Source organism: Varanus komodoensis, unplaced genomic scaffold (assembly GCF_004798865.1).
Source record: "Varanus komodoensis strain SLA01 unplaced genomic scaffold, ASM479886v1 scaffold7_1, whole genome shotgun sequence".
Classification (NCBI taxonomy): Eukaryota; Metazoa; Chordata; class Lepidosauria; order Squamata; family Varanidae; genus Varanus; species Varanus komodoensis.
Genome location: NW_025336479.1, coordinates 18,159,038 through 18,179,447, shown reverse-complemented (window position 1 = coordinate 18,179,447; position 20,410 = coordinate 18,159,038). Strand labels below are relative to the sequence as shown.

Sequence of the window (20,410 nt, the reverse complement as noted above, 5' to 3'; positions counted from 1 at the left end):
GTGGTAAATTGCTCACCTTGAGAAACCATGTGTGTCTTTTTTATCAGCATAAGTTTTGAAATAAAATAGATCATAAATATAAGCAATCAAATATTTGGAGGATACATAATTCACACTTACTTATTATGGTTTGGTTTTATTTAAAACATATCCCAAAGATTTGGAGCAGATCCCAATATATTAAATCATAAAACATATTACCATTATTATTTCCCTATTACTGACCATTTTAAAATGTTTTGCATTGATTCAATAAATAAAAAATGCAGCTAGACACAAAGAAGAACGGATTTCAGGTACTTTAGCAGGGATTCTATTCTTTTGCTGCCCTGCTTGAAATCTTGTATCACCAAAATGCTCTCTGCTACACAGCTATTAAATGTATCAGGTTTTTGTCAGAATCTGTTAAAGAAAAGAAAGTCTCTATGCCTGTGCAGATTTCAGGGTTCAGTTTCAACCCGGTTTTCCCGGATCATGGACTTGGAGCCACTTTTTTTAATGCTAGAGCACAACCCGGAGGCACATCACTGACAGCAGTACTTGAAGTGCTTTTGAACATCTTCTCATTGCCTGACCTTTATTCCTAACTGGGTTCAAATGGTGGGTTCCCAGTCTTAGAAGGAAGGGATTTTTATAGACAAGAGCAGGGTGCTGGTTTTTAGCTGCATTAGCAGAGAATAAGTGTTAGGAAATCTTGATCGGTTGAACTTTTCTTCAAATGTAGGTAAGACAACATTGGAATGTGTCTGTTTCATCGGTGCATGCCTTAATTTGTTTCCATGTAGTACTACTGGCCATGGTATAGCTGTTTATCCATGTGAAATCTCAGTAAAGGAGTTTCAGCAAAGAAAAAAACCCCAGAATTTTCCAAGTGGATTAAAAAAGGCATGTGTGCTATCATGCAATGGAAACTTCTGTATCTACCTTCCTAGCTGTATTTTATTTCACTTATGCTTAGGAAGAGCAAGATGTCAGAAATGCGGCAAAAAACTAATTGAGGTGGCCACACCAAAATTTGCAGATTACACAGGATGGTGGTTGCAAACCAAGGAATGTTGAGCAGAAGGAAGGTTGGTGGTGGCATCAGAAATGAGTGGGAATTAAGCAGAAAGAGTACAGAATTTTTAAAGGGAACAGAGGAAAAGATATTCTAAAGGTCCAAGCAGAATGATAACAGAATGATAAGCAATAATAGAATGATTCTAGCAGTATTATTTATGGAAATGGAGAAGCTTAGAAAAAGAAAGACTGTATGATACTTGTTGGAGATGGCTTACATTCTGCCTTTAGGCTGCATGGAAACTTTGGTATGTTGCTCTTTCCTTACAGCCCAGACTGTTAATAGTTTTACTCAGAAGTTAATCCCACTGATTTCAGTGAGACTTCCTTACAAGTACAGAGAGCTGTTGTCTTTGGAACTTGTACCACCTCTGATACAATGTCTATTTTGAAAGTAATTAATGAATAAATGTTGAATTTTCATATTCTTTTTAATTGTGCCATTTCATTTTTGGTATACTTTTAATACAAATGTGTAGGTATATGTGATGTCTTTTGATAGGAAAGCAGTATGTGAATTGATTTATTATTATTACCAATTACCACCCAGAGAGCCTTCAAGCTGTTGTGTAGGATTAAAATGTATTTAATAAATAAACAAATATACAGTAATGGAGGAGGTGTTTTGACTTGATAAACAGTATATAAATTGATTTTGTTAGTAGTAATAGATGTCGCAGTGATGTATAGAATATAAATAGGCACTTAGTAAATGTGTGCGCATGCACACACACCAGCTCATAAAAAACAGGTCAAAATGGTTTTGGTCTGTGTGAATTTATAAATAGGGTAGAAATTTGACCCCTTTAAGAAAATGTTTCTGCTGCACTTATTTAATTTTGATGGATGAACCCCTGCCGGCAATTCAACTCATGAACTCTCAGCGTGAATTTGGCTAAGGCAGAGTTGTTTAATCAGTCATGTCTGTGGAATTATATCAACAACTTTAATGGAATTTCATCTGTCAGTATTCCATCTGCTCCCTCCCCCCGCCAAAAAAAAAAAACATTTTTAGAATGAACTTTGTTTTCAGACATTATTTGTGTTATCTATAACAGAAAATGTCAACATCCCAAATTAAGTTTCGATCATTTTTGTGTGTAAATAGTTTCCTAACTTTCTCTCTAGGGATTATATCCAACATAATGTTTTCCTTCCATAGGAACTATTGCTAAAGAGTCCAGTGAAGCAAAAGCTTAATGTCAAGACCAATCTGAGACCACTGAGATCATTGCCCTTAACCTTTAAATCATTGTCCTAAAACAGTCCACTAGAACTGTGGAATTTTTGGTACCAGTCTGTTCAAAGTTATGCTAATGTAAAATCTTAAGTAATTTTTTTAGAAAATAAGTCCTATAGCAATGCAATATATATTTATTAAAAGAATAGTACCAATTAACTTTGGTAATTAAATACCCAAAACTTATCTACTGCCTTGAACTTAATATTAGAAGTCACAGGAAATATTTGGCGTTCTGTTTCTTCTTCTGCCTTCTACTTTTCTATATGAATGGTAGCAAACCCCACTGAACAAATGGAACTTATTTCTGAATAGATCTCGTTATGTTGTGCTATAAATGTATTCTTACACATCTGCTTGTGGGAAAAAGGAGGGGTTTTTTAGCCATTTTTTTTAAATAATAATAATAGTAATAATGCCAAATAGCAATGGGTTAAAAATTTAACATGCATAGAGAATATTATCAAGTCTACATAACTCATTCCTAAACATCATGATCATAATTCAAGGCATTTAACATAATCTACCTGCTTTTGTCATGTGATGTAAATTATTAGCCTGCAGTATGTCATTTTATTTACTATTATACATTATTGTAGGGGATGTTTGGAATTATTATTATAATTATTATTATTATAATAACATTTCTATGCCGCCCCTTGCCGAAGCCTCGGGGCATCTTACAACACAATAAAATACATTGAAATACAATAGAACATAATAAATTACCATTAAATACAAAAATACAAAAAATACACTGAGTCACAAACATAATAATATAAAATTAAAATTATCAGTATAAAATAAGTAAATAAATAATATAGGAGGAGAAAAGAGAAGGAAGAAGAAGTTATACAGTGGAATAAATTATAGCAAACCCAAAGCTAAAGGTTTGTTAGAAAACCACTGAAAAATACCAGAAATAGTTGTAACATTTACAGCTGATTTGCCCTCTACAGACATTTGACAGCCACAGTGCTGTACGGGATGAGCTTGCTGGCAGGTGGCCAGATAATAGAGGGTGGAAAGTAGAGGGAGGAAATATAAGGAGAGAGAGTGAGTTTGTGACAAGATTAATATGCCTTAGTGTGTAGTCATGGTTTTCTCACCCTACTTCACTGTATTTGTGCCAGCAGCTTCAGATCCACTGGGACATATTTGTCCTTGGACCAAAAAGTGAGGGAGTTAATTACAATGTCCCTTTCATATGCAATGCCAAGGTGCTCCTTTGCCAACCCTGTGTTGAATGTGGTTCTGATCCAGAATTGCCATGAGTTAATTCACAAAAAGGGAGACCTGATGAACTCCCAGAGTTTCTGAGATGACCAGAAATTTCACTTCATCCCCCTCTAATAAATTAGCTACAACTCTATTTAAGCAGGGTGGAACTCCACCAATCTAAAGATGAGGGATGAGCGGGGCTGCTTTGAAAGGAAGCTAGACTGAACAGTGTTGCACAGGAAAGCATCTTCATCCCTACATTTGGTCATTCTGTGGGGACTGATTTTACCAAGGATTATGATCTTTTAGGTGATAGTTTGTCCTTTATACGCCTTTATAGATGGAAGAGAAAAATGGTATTAAAGATGCAGAACTGTAGTATACCCTATTTACCCAAAAATAAGACTTAACCAGAAAATAAGCCCTAGCATGATTTTTCAGGATGCTCGTAATATAAGCCCTACCCAAAAATAAGCCCCAGTTAAGGTTGTCAGCCAGACGGATGCATTTAGTACGTCTGTTGCAACACATCGTTGCAACAATTCAGTTGGAGAGTTATGACATTCCAGAAGAAGATGACATGGCTGCATTTGAATAAATGTAGATTTTTGTACATGAATAAAGGAATAAATGTAAATTGCTGTACATGCAAAAGAAAACATCACCCGAAAATTAGCACTAATGCGTCTTTTGGAGCAAAAATTAATATAAGACCCGGTCTTATTTTTGGGGAAATACGGTAGGCATGACAACGGAAAGCAGAATTGTTACTTAGATCTTGAAAGTAACCACATAAAATATCAGAAACCAGAAATGTACACATAGGTTATCAACAGTTTCCATTATATTTACATTAACATGTAATCATGGGAATCTTTTCGTAAAATTGAGCTCATAATTGTCCGGACCCTCTAAATAACCACGTGAGCTATATTGTGTGTGTTCATTTTTTAACTGTCTTAGGGCTCTTGGAACCAACCCTTTGCACTGCGACTGCAACTTGCGCTGGCTTTCTGAGTGGGTGAAGGCAGGCTATAAAGAGCCAGGAATTGCTCGGTGCAGCAGCCCAGAGGACATGGCAGACAGGCTGTTGTTAACAACACCAACTCACCACTTCCAGTGCAAAGGTAGGAGCAAGCTCTTAGAGTGCCGTGTGCTTTCTGCTCTGTGTTGCCATATATAGGACACTGATCAAACTGCTTTACCATCAAGTTCGTTATTGTTTATTCAGGCTGGAGACAGCTGTCCAGGGGCGCAGGCAGTAGTGCTGCCCTCCACTTGGTCTTTTAAGCTGGAGTTCCTAGGGCAGAATGTGGGACCTTCTGCATTCAAAGCACATGATCTGCTGCGCTCTCGGCTAAGCAATTGCAAAGCATATACTTTGCCGTACTGAAAATCATCTCCTGGCAGGTACTAGAAGTGTTCCACAGAGTGGAAACTGGTGTCAGCTGCACTATACATCAGGCTTTGGTGTAACCATATACCTCTTTCTGACTACAATAAGATCTTTTCTGGATCAGGCTTGGCCCATGCAAGGTTATTTCAGTCAATCTGGTTCGCATCCCATTTTTGTTTGAATGGATGTGTTCACAGCCTGTTTAAATCAGGCAAGGTAGGACAGAATGCAAGAGAAGTGACTTAGGGTTGTAGTCAGTATAAACAAACAGCTAGTTCACTCAGGGATGACAACTAAACCACTTTTTACCTGAATTGCTGGCTGCCACCTAGCTAGGGTACATAGTCAGCCTATCTATCAATCATGCTTGTCAGCATTGTCCTTTGATTGCACCCAAGAAAACACCTGTTCTGTTAATGAGGCCAAAGCAACCAGCAAAGCAAAGCAAAGCAAAGCAAAAATCCTTTTGGATACAACTGCTTCAGCTTTTATAGCATCTGTAGCTGAACTGTCAATTTATGTTTTTAGTACACATAATTTGGCTGTGTTTTAAAAGTGATTTAAAATGTTCAGCTTTGAAGTGAGGGATTTAACTGTTTACAAGTAACTTTTCTCTCTCTCCCTCCCTGTCCCTCCCCTTCACCCACTTTTTCCTCTACCTTTTGGATTAAACATTTTAATGCAAAAAATAATGTTAATTGTTGTCTATCAGAAATCTCATTTGGTTTGGGTTTTTTTTAATGGAAAGCTGCTGAGTCTCTCAACCTTTGAAAGCTTCTGATTTTCCATAGTAGCAAACATGCATGTCTATGAACTGTCTCAACATCCACCACTAATTTTCAGATAAACACAGTAGATTGTAATTGCACCCGGTAAACAACCCCCTGCCTTTCAGACAGTTTGCTCAGATTAAAATCTCACATTTGCTTTCCAAATTGCACAGTTCTGTATAATAAGCTATGAGGCTGTGCATGACATATAGGAAAACATGTGTTTGTTTTAAAGTATTTTTATGTTTTTAATTACTGTTTACATTTTCAGCCTTTTTTTAACTACCATGGGGCATTGAATTAAAAACATTTCCTGTTTAAAGGAAACCTCTTACCATCTGTAAATAAGAAACATAATAATACTATGCTGGAAAATAAATTTGCATATATGACAGGCACAAGATCAAAATATATACGTACTCTGGTGCAGCTTTACTGATGGACTTCTGCTGTCTCTCATGCCATTCATTTGCTTGCCATAGGGGGCCCAGAGGGGTTCTTCAGCTGCTGTTTCCCTGCTGCCAGGGAAGCCATAGAGTGATAGCTCACCTCTCTAAATCAGACATTTCTTTCCTTGATGGGAGTTGCAGGAGTCCAACTCATCTGGAGGGCTAAAGAAGATAAAGTATAGGTGTATGGAAGCTCTATCTAGCTTCCCTCCCTGCTTGCAGTTGTAATGTATTCCGTGTGGTGTCATGCTACAGTGATCCTGGAACCCCAAACACAAAAAACACTGAGCTGAGTGGGCAGAACTCTGCCTCAAAACACCCTGGAGGGTGAGGAACAGGGTTCAGACTCTGGGTGCCCACTTGCTATCTTCCAACTCAAATTCCACCTGCTGGAAGGACTAGGATGAAAGGAAGCAAATGTACCATGTACTTCTCGTTAACCTATCATATGGCCCACAGAAAGAGAGTTTGCACATCATGCTATCAAGCCACCATATAAGCATGAGGGCAGTATGCAAATGCAGCCTTCAGCCGTTCAAGTTGTTGTTACTTCATTTATTCATTTATGACAATTATATTTTGCCTTTTCCTCCAAGGTGCCAAAGGCAAAATGTACATGATCTTCGTATCTGTTTGATCCTCACAACAGCCCTGTGAGTTAAGTGATGCTGAGTATCAGTAGTTGGGCCAAAGTCATCCAGTGAGCTCTATAGTCTTTATAGTGGGAACTTGAACCTTGGCCTCCCCAGTTGTAGTCCACTAAGCACTATTGCACACTGATTCTCAATTCAGTGTTTGTGCACTGCCACTTTTTAAACCAGTATTTTTCAGGGGACATGCACTTCATAATTAAAGGGAATGATATTATGGTTTTAAGTGATACATAAGAATATATCAACAATGTTTCCACTCTCTTGTGCCAGGTGTATAATATATTTGAAACCTACATCGAACCTTTGTCCCCTTAGTAGTCCTTACTATAAATATTATTGTAACATTAGGGATGAACAAAGATTTCTAAAGGTGAATAGATGCACCCTGCTCCTGAAAATAAAGAATTAATTAATGAAAAATTAATGTATATACCATCAGGAGAAGACATAAATTCTTTCTTCAATAGTTTGAATATGCCAACTTTAACAAAACACTATAAAAGAGCTTTACATGTTCTAACAACAGAAGGTGAAATAAGAGAAAACATAAAAACCTTAAGTAAATGTGTATCCAGGTATGCATGGATTCACTGCAGAATTCTATAAGCTTTGCACTGTTGTCTTAGTCTGACCATTGTCGATTTTGATAATTGTTTAAATGCACAATAGATACCAGATTCATGGAAAGGGGCAAAAATAGTATTAATATATTCAAAAGAGATCCCAAGTTCTTTTGGGTCAATCTCCCTTCTGAATAAAAAATATTACATTTTTACAGCACTATTGGCATCAGGATTAAATAAGATAATTGGTTAGATATGCATACCAATCTGGATTTACTCACCATAGAAAAATACTGGATAGCTATAGAAGAGTTACTACAACTATCAATTTTTATAATGAACCTAATCTTAAAGCCATCACTGCCTTTCTTGATGCAGAGAAAGCATTTGACAGATAGGAATTACTTTTTTAAAACATTCTTCAGAACTTTAATATAGAAGGACCTCTTTCTTGGCCATTTAAGAGCAATTATAAAGACCCAACAGCAAAAATAATGATTAATGGTCAACTATCAGACATATTTGGCTTTCTAAGAGAAATTTGAACACTCTTACTTGCCATAAGCATGAAGAATTGGGTAGAAAATCTTAGGCAAAATTTAGGGAATATCAAAGGGATAAAAGTTGGAGATGAGGACTTAGATCAGTTTATATGCTGATGATGTGATAACATCACTACAAATCCCTGAGGAATTGCTGGATTATGTTTTACACATAATAGATAAATATAGCCAAATCTCTGCATATAAATTAAATAAATTAAAGACAGAATTGATGGGAATACATGTTCAAGAAGAAGACAGAAAATAGTCAATGTAATTTAAAATGGTCAAGTATACCTATACCTATTCATTATTTGGAGTATTTCTTTATTCAATTGACTTATGAAAACTCAAAGAGATAAATTAATTTACATTTTGGGAGAATAAAATGGAATATTAAAACCTAGAATATTTAATGTACTGGTTTACAGAAATGCCATGAACAAAATGATAGCATCACCCAGGTTTTTGTTTATTCTGAAATGCATTCCAATTGAGTTAGATAGCAGCAGCAGCAGAGAGAGAGATTTTATATGGGATATTAAAAAACCCAGAACAGTGTTAATAATGTTGCAAAGACCTAATCTCAAGGTGGAATATTATGTTCAAACATTGCAAAATACTATCAGACAATGAGATTAAAAGAGGAACTAGGATGTAAAACAGTAAACAATGTCAGTCCCTGGGATATAATAAAGCAGATTAATTGTTCCCCTTTCCCAATATCCATGGGATTATAGAGGCCATTTTAATACAATCAGTAATACAGTTTTAAAGTTTAAAAACACTTTTATTCTGAGCATAATGAAAGTCTGGAATATAAAAACCTTCAGCCTTCAGGAAGGCCTGGCCTGTAAGCTTTCTGCTGAACTTTACTACTTGTATAGACTACAAAATGTATAATGATGGAAGCTGGTAATGATGATGTTTGCAAATTGTATGGCCTTGTCATTGCATTAATTACCTCAGTAGCATGGTAGAAAGAATCCATCCTAAGAAACGCTTCTTTGCAGTTATGTAAGCTTCTGGACAATTTTGGTTTTATTTTCTATTTTTATAGAGCTGCCCCAGAGCCCATTTTGGGTGCAAGCAGTGCTCCCGAAGTGTTGTGTAATTATACTAAGTAATACTGTCTTGGATAGATGATTACCTGAAAATGTATGTTTTTTATTTCGATAAGTATTTTTCATCTGAATTCTTGTTGCTTTTCAGGGGTTCTTGATATCAGTATTGCATCCAAGTGCAACCCTTGCCTGTCCAATCCCTGTAAAAATAATGGGACTTGCAACAATGATCCTGTGGAGTTTTACCGATGCACTTGCCCATTTGGATACAAGGTATGATGACAGTTGGGCCACACCACTGAAATATTTCTTAAGTTGCCTGATAACCACTGAAGTAATGTAACACATGTATGAAAAGGAGCCTATACTTGATGCGGCAATCATTATTAAGGAATATGCATTCCAAAACTGACTTCTGGGCATGAATGCAGGGATGTTCAAAGGGATAAAGGCTCTGTATTGTGTGCTACAGTACCCAGCTGGGGAAAATGCTCCCCTGATATGAAAAATGCTAACACATTTTGAACATCATATTTTTCCATTGAATCCTTTCTTGCAGCTTTGGATATATTATGCATGCACATGTGCTAATCTAAAAGCACTGTTGCACATGCATGTGGCTCATTGTGTTTATATAGGATTGAGGGATGGAATTGACACAAGTCATGGAATAGATGCAGGTCATGGGGTAGAAAGGGCTGATGAAAAGCAATAGCAAAGCACAAGAGCAACTAGTACAAGAGACAGGAGTGAAACAGAGTAAGCTCCTTTCCCACAAAAAGCCCTACATCTTTGCCACAAATTTTTGAACCAAAGTGACATTTGACAAGTTCAAATGTGAACCATATGAAAGGAAAATTCTCTTCATATCAAGCTGTTCTCCACTAGAGTGCCATGCTAATTCAGTAACAATACCTTGCTTCCTTCTCACCAGCCAGCACCAAACGCAGCCATCCATCTGGAAGCTATTTCCTTTACCTTGATAAATTGTCCTAAGTCTGCCCTCTCAGCATTTGTTATTCCTTGTTTGATGCAAACTTAGAAAAAAACCTTGTGTGGAGGAGTGCACTGCTGGATCAGCAAGATGGCAGGCACCGTAATCCAAGTACGATTAGGCAAGAAAGCTAAAAGAGTTTAAACGATCATTCAGCTTAATTCAAAAGTGATTTTCTTATCTGGAGCATATAATTCATAACTGTAGAGGCACAGGTCCTCAGCCACATGTGTTGCCACAGATGAAAACAGTTTCTGTCTGATATGACTGATTGGAGTGCTGAAGTAATTCAGTAGGATCTAGTGGATGAAGTTGTGGATTTCTATGCATGGATTCCAATTTTAGCTCAGAAATGTCTGACTGAGGAGATGCCTACATGGAAACTTTTCCTATTCTTCAGGCAGCATATTAGTGTCTAATGAGACAAAAATATTTCCTCAAAAAGTATATCAGTATTAATCAGAAGAATCCATGTATACTTTAATCATAAAAATGTCATACCCTCACTGTAAAGCTACTGTGTAGACAAGTGGGAAACTAGAGTAAGTTTCAGCTAAACTTGGCAGGGTTCAGATGACCTAAGAGCAATCAACCTGCCGAAAACTAATTTAACCTTTCATGGTCTTGTCCGCAGGACTGGTTTGAGACTATGCAAGGAAAAATTAGCATGTATGTCACGTTGCCTTATCCTGGATCAGACCATTGGTCAATCTAGTTCCCTGCTTTCCACTGGCAATGGCACTACAGGGCCTCAGCAATTCTGCAGCAAATTGAACCTAGACCCTTTATGCATGCAAGGAACATGCTCCATCTCTACTGAAATGCAGCCATGGATTGTGGAGATGTTTGCATGGATATGATGCTGAACAGTTGAGGAGGTTCTATTCAAATGCCTTCTTGGGTTGCGATCCAGAGAGCTCTGTAGGCACAAGCAAGTTCTTCTGTGCACTCACTTGGATTTTCCCGTATGCCTTTCTCCAGTTTCAACTCTTCGTACTACCGGCCACTTTCGCTAACTTGATTTTCAGGAATGGCTTCTCAGGCAGTATATGGGGTTCAAAAATCCCCTTCACATTAAGTACACTCAGTGCAGCTCTTTTCATCAGTGCCAAAAATGTATATGCTTTGGAAACAATAATAAAAGCCATTTTATTATAGTATTGAGAGATAGATTTAAAGTAAGATGGATATTGTGATCAAACAGGAAATCAGATGCATTGAAATTGTGCAAAAACAGCAAAATGCTGAATGTACTACCGCTTCCTCCCAAGATTAGCAATGAATCCATCGTGCAGCCAGTAGCTATTACAAGATCCTCAGTTTTGGGTTATTAAAGTGATTTACTGGTTATTGCTGTAGAGCATCTTTGTGAGATTCAAAGTGCAAACAGATGACTTTATGCTTTCTTTACATAACTGCTATTGAAATAACATCATAAGATTTCAGATAAACACATGCACACACATTCCTCTTACATTGGGTTTGTATTTACATACTTGCAGTCCAGCCTTATATAAATTTTGCTCAGCAATAAGTCATGCTAAGTTAAATGGGACTTTATGGGTTGGTGGTTCTATTGGTATTTGAACTGCCCCCTTCCTCCATTGACTATAGGGCCATATTCTGGACCTGGAGATGATGTAGAATGGCAACAAACCTCCCACAATCATTCTGCTCAAAATTGTGGGGATAGATGAGATGCAGAACATTTTTTAACTTATAAAACGGCATGGGATGTTCACATTCAAGTTTATATTTCTTCTTAAAGATGAGAATCCAGGGTTATAATGGGGAACAACTTTTCATCTTGTAAGAAAGCAAATTTGGAATATATGTATTTATGGAACAAAGCTGAAGTCTTATTTAGGTGAGGCCACCTTTCCGTCTTTTGTTTGTTCATTTACTTAAAAATGTGTTTATGCTTTGAAAAGTATAAACCTTCTCAAGTCAGTTTAAACAATAAAAATGCAAAATAGTCTTTTTGCCCGTTTAGTTAATACAGCTGACTAAAATAGCAGCATTGAATTACCATTTCAAGAAAGTATTAGCAGCAGTTAAAACTATAAAATGTAAAATATGTCACATGGAGTAGCAGCTGTTAAAAATGGACTGAAACTTCCAGTTCTTTAAGGTCTTGTTAAAAATGAGCAGGGAAGAGCCCTATAGGCAGTCATTTCATAAGTATGGGGTCACCACAGAAAAGACCTGTCTCTTGTACTCAATATGGTAGAGCAAGCTGTGTGGCAAATCCTAAAGGTGCAAGCTGTCCTTTAAATAATGTGTTGCTAAGGGAGCTAGGACTTTAAAGATAATCACTAGCACTTGAGATAAGACCTGAAAATGCACTGGCAACAAGTACAGCTGGAACAGAACTGTTACTGTTATTGTCTGCGTAGAACAGGGGTCCTCAAACTTTTTCAATTGGGGGCCAGTTGAAAGGCGGCTGCAGCAACCAGCACGGACCAGTGAGGCAGGGGTGCCTTGGCACGCGGGCTGGTGAGGCAACATCGGGCATGCTTCGCCGCGGGTTGCTCACTTGGAGATCTCCCAATGAGTCCAAAACTATCTCTGAGTGAGCAAGCCACCGCTGGCGAGGCGGAGAGCACAAGCGAGGGCAGCAGGCGGCGGCACAAATGGGCATAGCGGGCCAGATCCATCCCGTGGGCCATAGTTTGAGGACCCATGGCCTAGAACCTAGAATCAGCCAGGCAGCCACACATTTCAGTGGGAGTACTTGTCGTCGGATGGCCAATGTATATGAATTTGATGGTTTAGCTTTAACACAATGCCTTGAGTAACACAAGTGTTCTTTGGAGAGTGAGACATTGACTAGATGAACCTACACAGAAGCCCAAACAACAAGGCCCATCAGTCAATCAACAGAGAAAGCAATAAAAAGAAGCAGAAGCAGAATTCTTGAACATGAACGGGCAGTCTCAGATACTTCCTCTCTCCTCTGCTCTCCGCTTTGAGATGGAGGAACCCTATGAAAGCCCTCTGCCATCTCTGCACACTTCCCTGGGTGGTTGAAATTGCATACAAAACATTCACCCAAAAATGACGCAAAGCATTGCTGCTCTTACAAACCATACAGCATGCAACAAAGGACACAATTCCTTAAGTGCAATCTGTCACATCCCTGCGCTCTATATGCTCTCACATTCCCGCATCTGTCGGACAGAGATTTCATGTTATCTTTGGTGCATAAAAGAGGGGAGATGCATCAAAGCATAGCTGCTTTGTGTCTGAAGTAGACTGATACTGATATGAAGTGGCTTTTAAAATTGGTTAATGATATTATCCTTGAAGTGAGTTCTCAAGTGTTTCACTATTTCTAGCTTTGAAGGACAAGAGAAATCTGTGGTACTTTCCAGCGATACCAATACAAAAGCATTTTGTTTCTCACATCTTTTCTTCATTAATGTCTTCTTTTGGCTAAAGAGGAAAAAGAAGGACCAGTGAGGAGCAAGATAGAAGGAGGACAGAAGACATCATTTTTGCTAAACTCCCTATAACAGTCCATTCATGAGGCAGTGTGATTACTCAATAAAAGCCTTACCTGGAAGCCACTCTAGGGGTGCACTGAGGATGGAAGTCCCTGGCACATACTCTTGGCTGAGCTGTTATTTTGGGAGTTCCAGTTAGTCTTCCCTGCCCCAGTGATACCATGTGCAGCCTTCCTCTAGAAAGCCCAGACTTGAATTTATGGCCAGATTTGCAGGCAACATACAACTTTCAGCTCTTTCAAAGCTTCCTCTGCCTCCCAGCAATGATCACAATAAAAGAAACTGACCTGTATAAAAAGGTTCCCCATTCCAAAGACATGGGGCTTATGGAGCATTTTTTTAAATACAGTGGTACCTCGGTTCACGAACGCTGCTGTTCACAAACAAATCGGTTCATGAACAGAAAGTTTGGCAGAATTTTGCTTCTGTTTGCAAACTCCGCATCTGGTGACGAACACGACTGCAGCCATCTTCCACTCACTCGGGCTGCAGCAGAAGCCCAAGATGATGCTGCGCCATCTGCCAGAAGGGAGAACACGACACAAGGGGGAGCCCTGAGGGTTCGCTCACCTCGGTCGAGGCCTTCCTGAATCCTCGCCGCCGCCCCGCTTCCGAGCCAGAGGAAAGCCCCCTCACAGGTGCTCGCCCGGCTCCAGGAGGGGAAGCAGGAGTGGGAGGCTGGAGAGGCAGGTGCAGGATGACTTCCCCGGCTGGGAGGGCCGCAAGGAGGGAGGTAAGGGCTGCTTTCCATGGGCCAAGGCAAGGGGAGGTGAGGGACGGGGCCATGGACAGCCGAGCAGGGCACCTCCCGCTTTTCCCTGCTGCAGGGGAAGAAGCATGGCAGACGCTCAACAGCAGTGGCGGCTTGCCCTGAGAAGGCTGTGGTGGAGGTGCGGGAGCCACAGCCCCGCTCCGCCTCGGCCTGTCCACCCCCGGGCTCAGTGAGGCAGCTGCGCCTTGGCCCGCAGCCTGGGGACATGGCTCATATTTTTGTGGTTAATATATGCGCGCATGCGCACGCGCGCGCGCGCACACACACACACACACATATTTATTTATTTAAAACGTTTATATGCCGTCCTTAGTGTATAATTCATGGTTCAGAATGAATTAACCTTAGTTACATTGAACCTTATGGGGAAATTATCACTCAGTTCACGACCAGAATTGTGGAACGAATTAAGTTCATGAGCCAAGGTATCACTGTATTGTATTTATTTTAGTCACATAAAAATCTGGGAAATATCTTGGATATAATATGATATTATATTGGCTATTATCCTATATTATTTTATATGATACTTTATAGTGGCTAACGTTATTTTTAAACAAGTCATAAACTCCTTGCTACACTATGAATATTAATGCTATAAGTACCAATAGAAAAGCAAAGATTCTCTTTATTTAAAAGTTAAAACCACACTTCCATATACAAGAGAACTGACTGATGGATGCAATGCACTGTATCTGTCATATGGCAAATGGCACACAATCTTTGAAATGATAGGACAGCTTGCAGAATATGATGACCATATCAGTGACCCTGCTGCTGTTTTAAGTACAAACTGGGTGCAAGGGTTAGGGTTTTTCTTCCTTCTCATGTAGGCAGCTCCAGGGCTAGTATGGGGTCCTGCAATTTTTCTGGGTGTGCCTCTGATCTGTTTTCCTCTGATCTGCCAGTGCAAATTGACTGATGAAACACGTTCAGTGCCATGCTCCCAGCAACATGATGGTCATCCGGCTAAGCAGAGCAATGCTTATGTCACCTCCTGAAGCCCCTCAGCTGGCTTTGAGGTGAGGTTGGGAGCACCCCAGCTGTCCTGAAACTGCAACAGCTGAGCATAAACATAAACTGCTAAATAGACTACCTCTTGGCAATGTAGTTCTAGAGAAAATAATTCATAGCCTATTTAATAATATAGTCCCATAGGACTTGTCCTACTGGATCTATCTATCCTCTTTTCAGCATTGGTCAATCAAATATCTCCAGGACGTTCACAAGGAGGAACAATGTGTGACAGACAACTTTGGTGACCTGGATCACATGTTCAAAGCAGAGTTCTATGAGTCATAGCACTTGCCAAATAAAATTTGTATAATCAGTACCCAAGTGTAGCTTCTCAGGTTGGGTAAACCCAGGCATGCCTTGCTGGACAACTCTTGAGTAAATAAGTCATTTTGAGAATTGAAGGTGGAGGGAGGGTGCTAAAAGTTCAGAGTTCCAATGTCAAGCTCACAGTGAGTAAAGTTAGCTAGGACTTCCAAATTCTCCTATGGCCATCTAGACAGTATGTACCGGCCATGGAATTGTGTCCTGGCAGTATTTAAATGCATTTAGAGAGTAGCACAGGATGTCTTTTGATTTATTTATTGGATGTATTGTCTTCCAAGCAAAAAACTAGTATACTTGTGAAAGGATGAATTAACTCTGCTACAAAGATAAAAGAGCACAGAAACTCATATTCTTAAATGACCATGCACTCTTACAGAGTTTTGCTCTGTTTTTGTATCACTGCTTTGTTGAGACGTTGATCAAGTTAAGAGCATGATCAGTGATGTATTTAATCATATTCATTTATTATTGAGTATACGCATTACTTTAGGTGACAAAATTTATATCCAGTGCCTTGTAATTTCTATCTTCTTCCTTTCAATGCCAAGCACTCAGCTATTCTTCTTTTCTCGAAACTCTGATTTAAGAACCAAAAAAGTTTCATGGAACTAGAATGGCTTCATCCTTTGTCTCTGCCAATGAGAAAATGCAGGCAAGGGAGAATTGACAGAGTATGCTTGTGTGTGAAGATGGAAAAGGACTCACCATTTTTCATGATTTTTTTAATAGGGTCGAGACTGCAGCACACCCATTAATGCTTGCATTCAGAATCCATGCCATAATGGGGGGACTTGCCATCTGACTGACACAAATCAAGATGGATTCAGGTAAGTGAACACAAATTGTGTTTAAAAGCAAGTTAATAGATAAAGCAGTTTGGTTTTCATTATTGTGAAACAGAAAAGGCCACCATACAAAAATATCCCATAACTGAAAACCACTTGGCCAAATATATTAAATTAGGGCATGATCTAGGCAAAACTAAATAGTCACATTGAATTGGAAGAGCTAAGCACACGCTTAAGTCTCTCCTATTAAAACAATGGGGTTGACTTTAAATACTCAACTTGGGCTGTATCATGCCTTAATTTGGTTTCACTGTGGCGTGCTGTTTCCTCTGAGACAGGGAAAATATTTTCCTCTTAAAGCATACTAAAAGCTGTTCCATTACAGTGTTTTCTGAGATCATAGTAAATTATCTTTGAAGCATAAGTGCACTTCTCATGCCTGCTATTTTGCATTCTTCAAATATAGTGTGTATCTGTAATAAGTCTGAGTTCACAGCTGTGGCGAGTTCTGGCTTGTACTGTGGTTTGGGAAGCTGTGGCAGGAAAGGGAAGGTGGCACTGGATGCACTTGCATCCTCCCACCAGCTTCTGTTCTCAATCAGCAGTGGGATAGGATGGTGGGGACAAATCTGGAGCAGGCTGAAAAAAGTTTTCCCTCCAATCTGTGCTGCAGCTACTTAAAGGAAGTTGCAGCCTTGGTTGGGCTTCTTTTCTTACACAGACTGCTGCAGATTTGCTGGACCCACTGACCCTTTGAGCATGGGTCCACTGCTGTGGACACCAATCAGCTTGGCCTGGGAAGGAATTTTACCTGGCAAGGGTGATTGGCCTGTCCCACACACTATTTGGCTTTCCTACAGCAATGCAAGGTGCAAGTCCCTAGCAAGGACAGGGGTGGTTGGAGCAATGGGGCTGCAACCTAGCTCAGGGACTGTATGCCAGCTGCACTCCTATGGGAGCAGGGAATCATGCAAGTGGTACATCCCATGGCAGATCTACACACGTTAAAGGACTACCCAGCACACAGTATGAGGTGCAGATTGGGATGCAGAGGGTCTCCCTGATTAATGGGTCTTTCCTTATGCCATGTCAAACTCTAACCTGTAACGTAGTTAAAACCCAGCATTGTCTTTGCTTATTGTCTTGTTGACTTGACACTCTGGACACAAGCATTTGCAAGGCATTCTGCTTCTAAAGTGGTCTCAGAATCAAATATAAAGAAATTTCTTGTCATGCAAGGCTATGCCAAGTACTTGTTATGGAAGGTGCTTGAAGGCTTCATATGCTAGCAAAAATTACTCATCTTGGAAATAAGATATATTGCCTTACTGCTTTTGCCTCAAAGAGATGAGCACTTGGAGTCCCCAATTCTTCTCCAGCTTCAATTAAAATCACTTGTTTTATAGAGTAAAATCCCAGATTAGAGAAGCTTTTCTAGTTCTGCCCTGCCCTACTCAAATCCCCCTTCGCAGGTCTAAGTTCCCCTTCGCCTTGAACCCCTGCTTGCCATTCAGCCTGGCATCAACAATGGTGCTCTGGTCATGGGGAGAAAGAAGGAGAGGTTTGATTCCTCTTTATGCCTGTCATACTGTGATTCAGTGCACCCAGACTAAAAGCCTCGCTGTTCATTGGGAAGTGTTTTTTCCCCCCTAAGGTCTATGACAATACCTGTAGGGGAAAGGGAGGAGGGGCTGGGTGGATGGGAGGAGGCAGGGGATTCACAGTACAGTATGGAATTCACTTTAAACCAGAAATGCACCATTACTTTGTGAATTCCTGGAAAATAGCTTGGTTCATTTCCAGTCTTATCTAGTGAACAAGAAGGAGATTTTGCCCTGGAATTTTGCTAGTTTACTCCATATTCTAGTAGTTTGAAAGGAGAACACAAGAAGGTTTGGAGAAAGTGTGAACAGGCAAAAGGGATGAACAGTCAAAAGAGTATGACGTCGAATGGAGGTTACCTGTAGAGGCAGCTGCATCAACATGATCAAAATAAAAAAAATCAAAATGATTTTGAGTGCAAAAACGGCTGGAGGGGAAAGAGTTAATCATTCCCTCTGCATCCCTCACTCCTCCTATTGGCATTCCTCCCACCAAAAGGGCAGCCTTCTTTTCATTAGTTTTGAAAGAAAAGAAATAAGCCTGGAGACAGTTTCACACCTCCACCAGGTCATGTCTAGGTTGATTTGGTAAACCATCAGGAAGCAGAGTGCCTCCATGGTAGCTATTTAGCTCCCTCTTAACATTTAGCTCCTTCTGGCAATAATAGGAGCTGCATTCCACATCCCACATGCATCAGAACCAGTGACTATTCTCTCACATAAGATGATGCGTATGAAATGCAGTATGGAGCAGTCCCCCTTGGAATTTTGTGCTGTGTGGCCTGCAAAAGAAATGAAATTTTCCTAACATTTCCCTCCCTCCCAGAGAAACATGTTGATGCTGAAGCTGAGCTGCCAAACTTGTCAAATCTTTACTCTTGTAAAGGGAAATTTAAGCCAAAGCATTTCTCCATATGAAATGCCAAGTGATTTAACTCCTGGGTTCCTGTAGTCACAGACAAGAAAAATTATCTTTTAAGTAATGGTAAGGTGGTGACATAAGCCAGGAAATTCACCCTGTTATGACTGAAACTCCATCCTCACACCCTTCCTTCTCCTGCTGTGCGTAGATAGTGTAAGGAGCCCAAACAGCAGGTGATTCCACTTCTCATATTGACTATTGTAACACGCTGCTGCAGCAATGTCGGCAAAGGGCATGGGATCAGATAGAATTCTTAAACAAAATCCCTTTCAAGCATTGTAAACAATTTAGTCTAAGGTTGCTTTTTTCTCTTTATGACAGTTACCTTTTCTTTTCCTCCCCTCTTCCTTTGGTAATAAAAAAGTAACTACCCTCATTAGTTAAGAGACAAGAAACAAGTTTCGATACACCCATTTCAGAGTTTCAGTTTGCACTCTTCCTAGTTAATGTTTTTAATGGTCAATATCTTTGATAGTATCCCAGTTGCATTAGCATATATATTAGCAATTATATTTTAGCATGTTTTACAGTAGTTTTCATCCCAGCCTTGCACCTTCAGATACAGAAGAATAACTTCCAAAAATAGTAAATAGTTACAAATACAGATTTCAAACTATTATTGGTTCACACTTTTTTGTCAAAAATTACCCAGTGAGAGATAATAATGCCAAAAATAACCTATATTTTGGCACCTTTCTTTATATTGGCACCTTTACCATCTACGAGTTCTTGCTGTATCTGCAATGATTACAAAGAGTGATTAACAAAGAATCTCAGACCTTGATCATTGGTGAAGTCTTAAAAGCAAGGGGTGAAACCAACTTAACATGTAGCATGTAACTTAACATGTAGCATGTAACATGTAGCCTTCTTACCTCAGAAAGCAAGGTGAAAGAATGTGCTTGATGAATCTATTGACATAAATACAATGAGCAAATATTTAATTTTGTCCAGATAATGCCATTCTGATTAAGCTGCTATCGCTCCTGTGTTAATTGGCAATATTATTTCTGTAGCTGAAACACGCCTTTCCTTCCAGTAACATGAATCTCATTTAAGAACTTATAAGGCATTTTTTAAAACCCTAAACTGAAAGATTTAGTAGGGTTGATGTTTCCATACTTGACAGATGAGTTCAGGATTCGGTCTGTCCAGCATATATACATGTGCATAATAATTTAGCCAAATAGTTCTAAAACAATTGCTGGAAAAAATCTGCTGATTTGTAGACTCCAGTACATCTGGCCAGCATTCGTCTCATTCAAATACTAAATCACTTGATTAGAGAATATTAATATAATTTAGTACTTTGAATACTACAAGCTGTCTCATATTCTACTAGGAGGTGTGCCTCTAAAAAGAATAAAAATATATTCTGGCCTATATATTCATGGTCCTAGATTGAGATTAAGGATCTACCAGCTTGTTAAGGTTCACCACTTACCTCCTTGAAGCTTCGTTTGCCTTGTTCATATTACCCAAATGCAAGCTTTTTTTCAGATTGGAGAAAAGACATTATCAAAGGTGTG

At 39.3% G+C, this 20,410-nt stretch overlaps 1 protein-coding gene across 1 annotated transcript in view; it reads left to right on the top strand.

Moving 5' to 3' along the window:
• The window catches only part of SLIT3 (slit guidance ligand 3), a 524,682-nt gene that overhangs the window by 432,925 nt on the left and 71,347 nt on the right, over window positions 1-20,410 (top strand). The window contains exons 25-27 of the mRNA XM_044453633.1: window positions 4,484-4,647; window positions 9,106-9,230; window positions 16,300-16,397. Coding sequence (XP_044309568.1) covers window positions 4,484-4,647; window positions 9,106-9,230; window positions 16,300-16,397 — 387 coding nt within the window. The remainder of the gene's footprint in view (window positions 1-4,483; window positions 4,648-9,105; window positions 9,231-16,299; window positions 16,398-20,410) is intronic.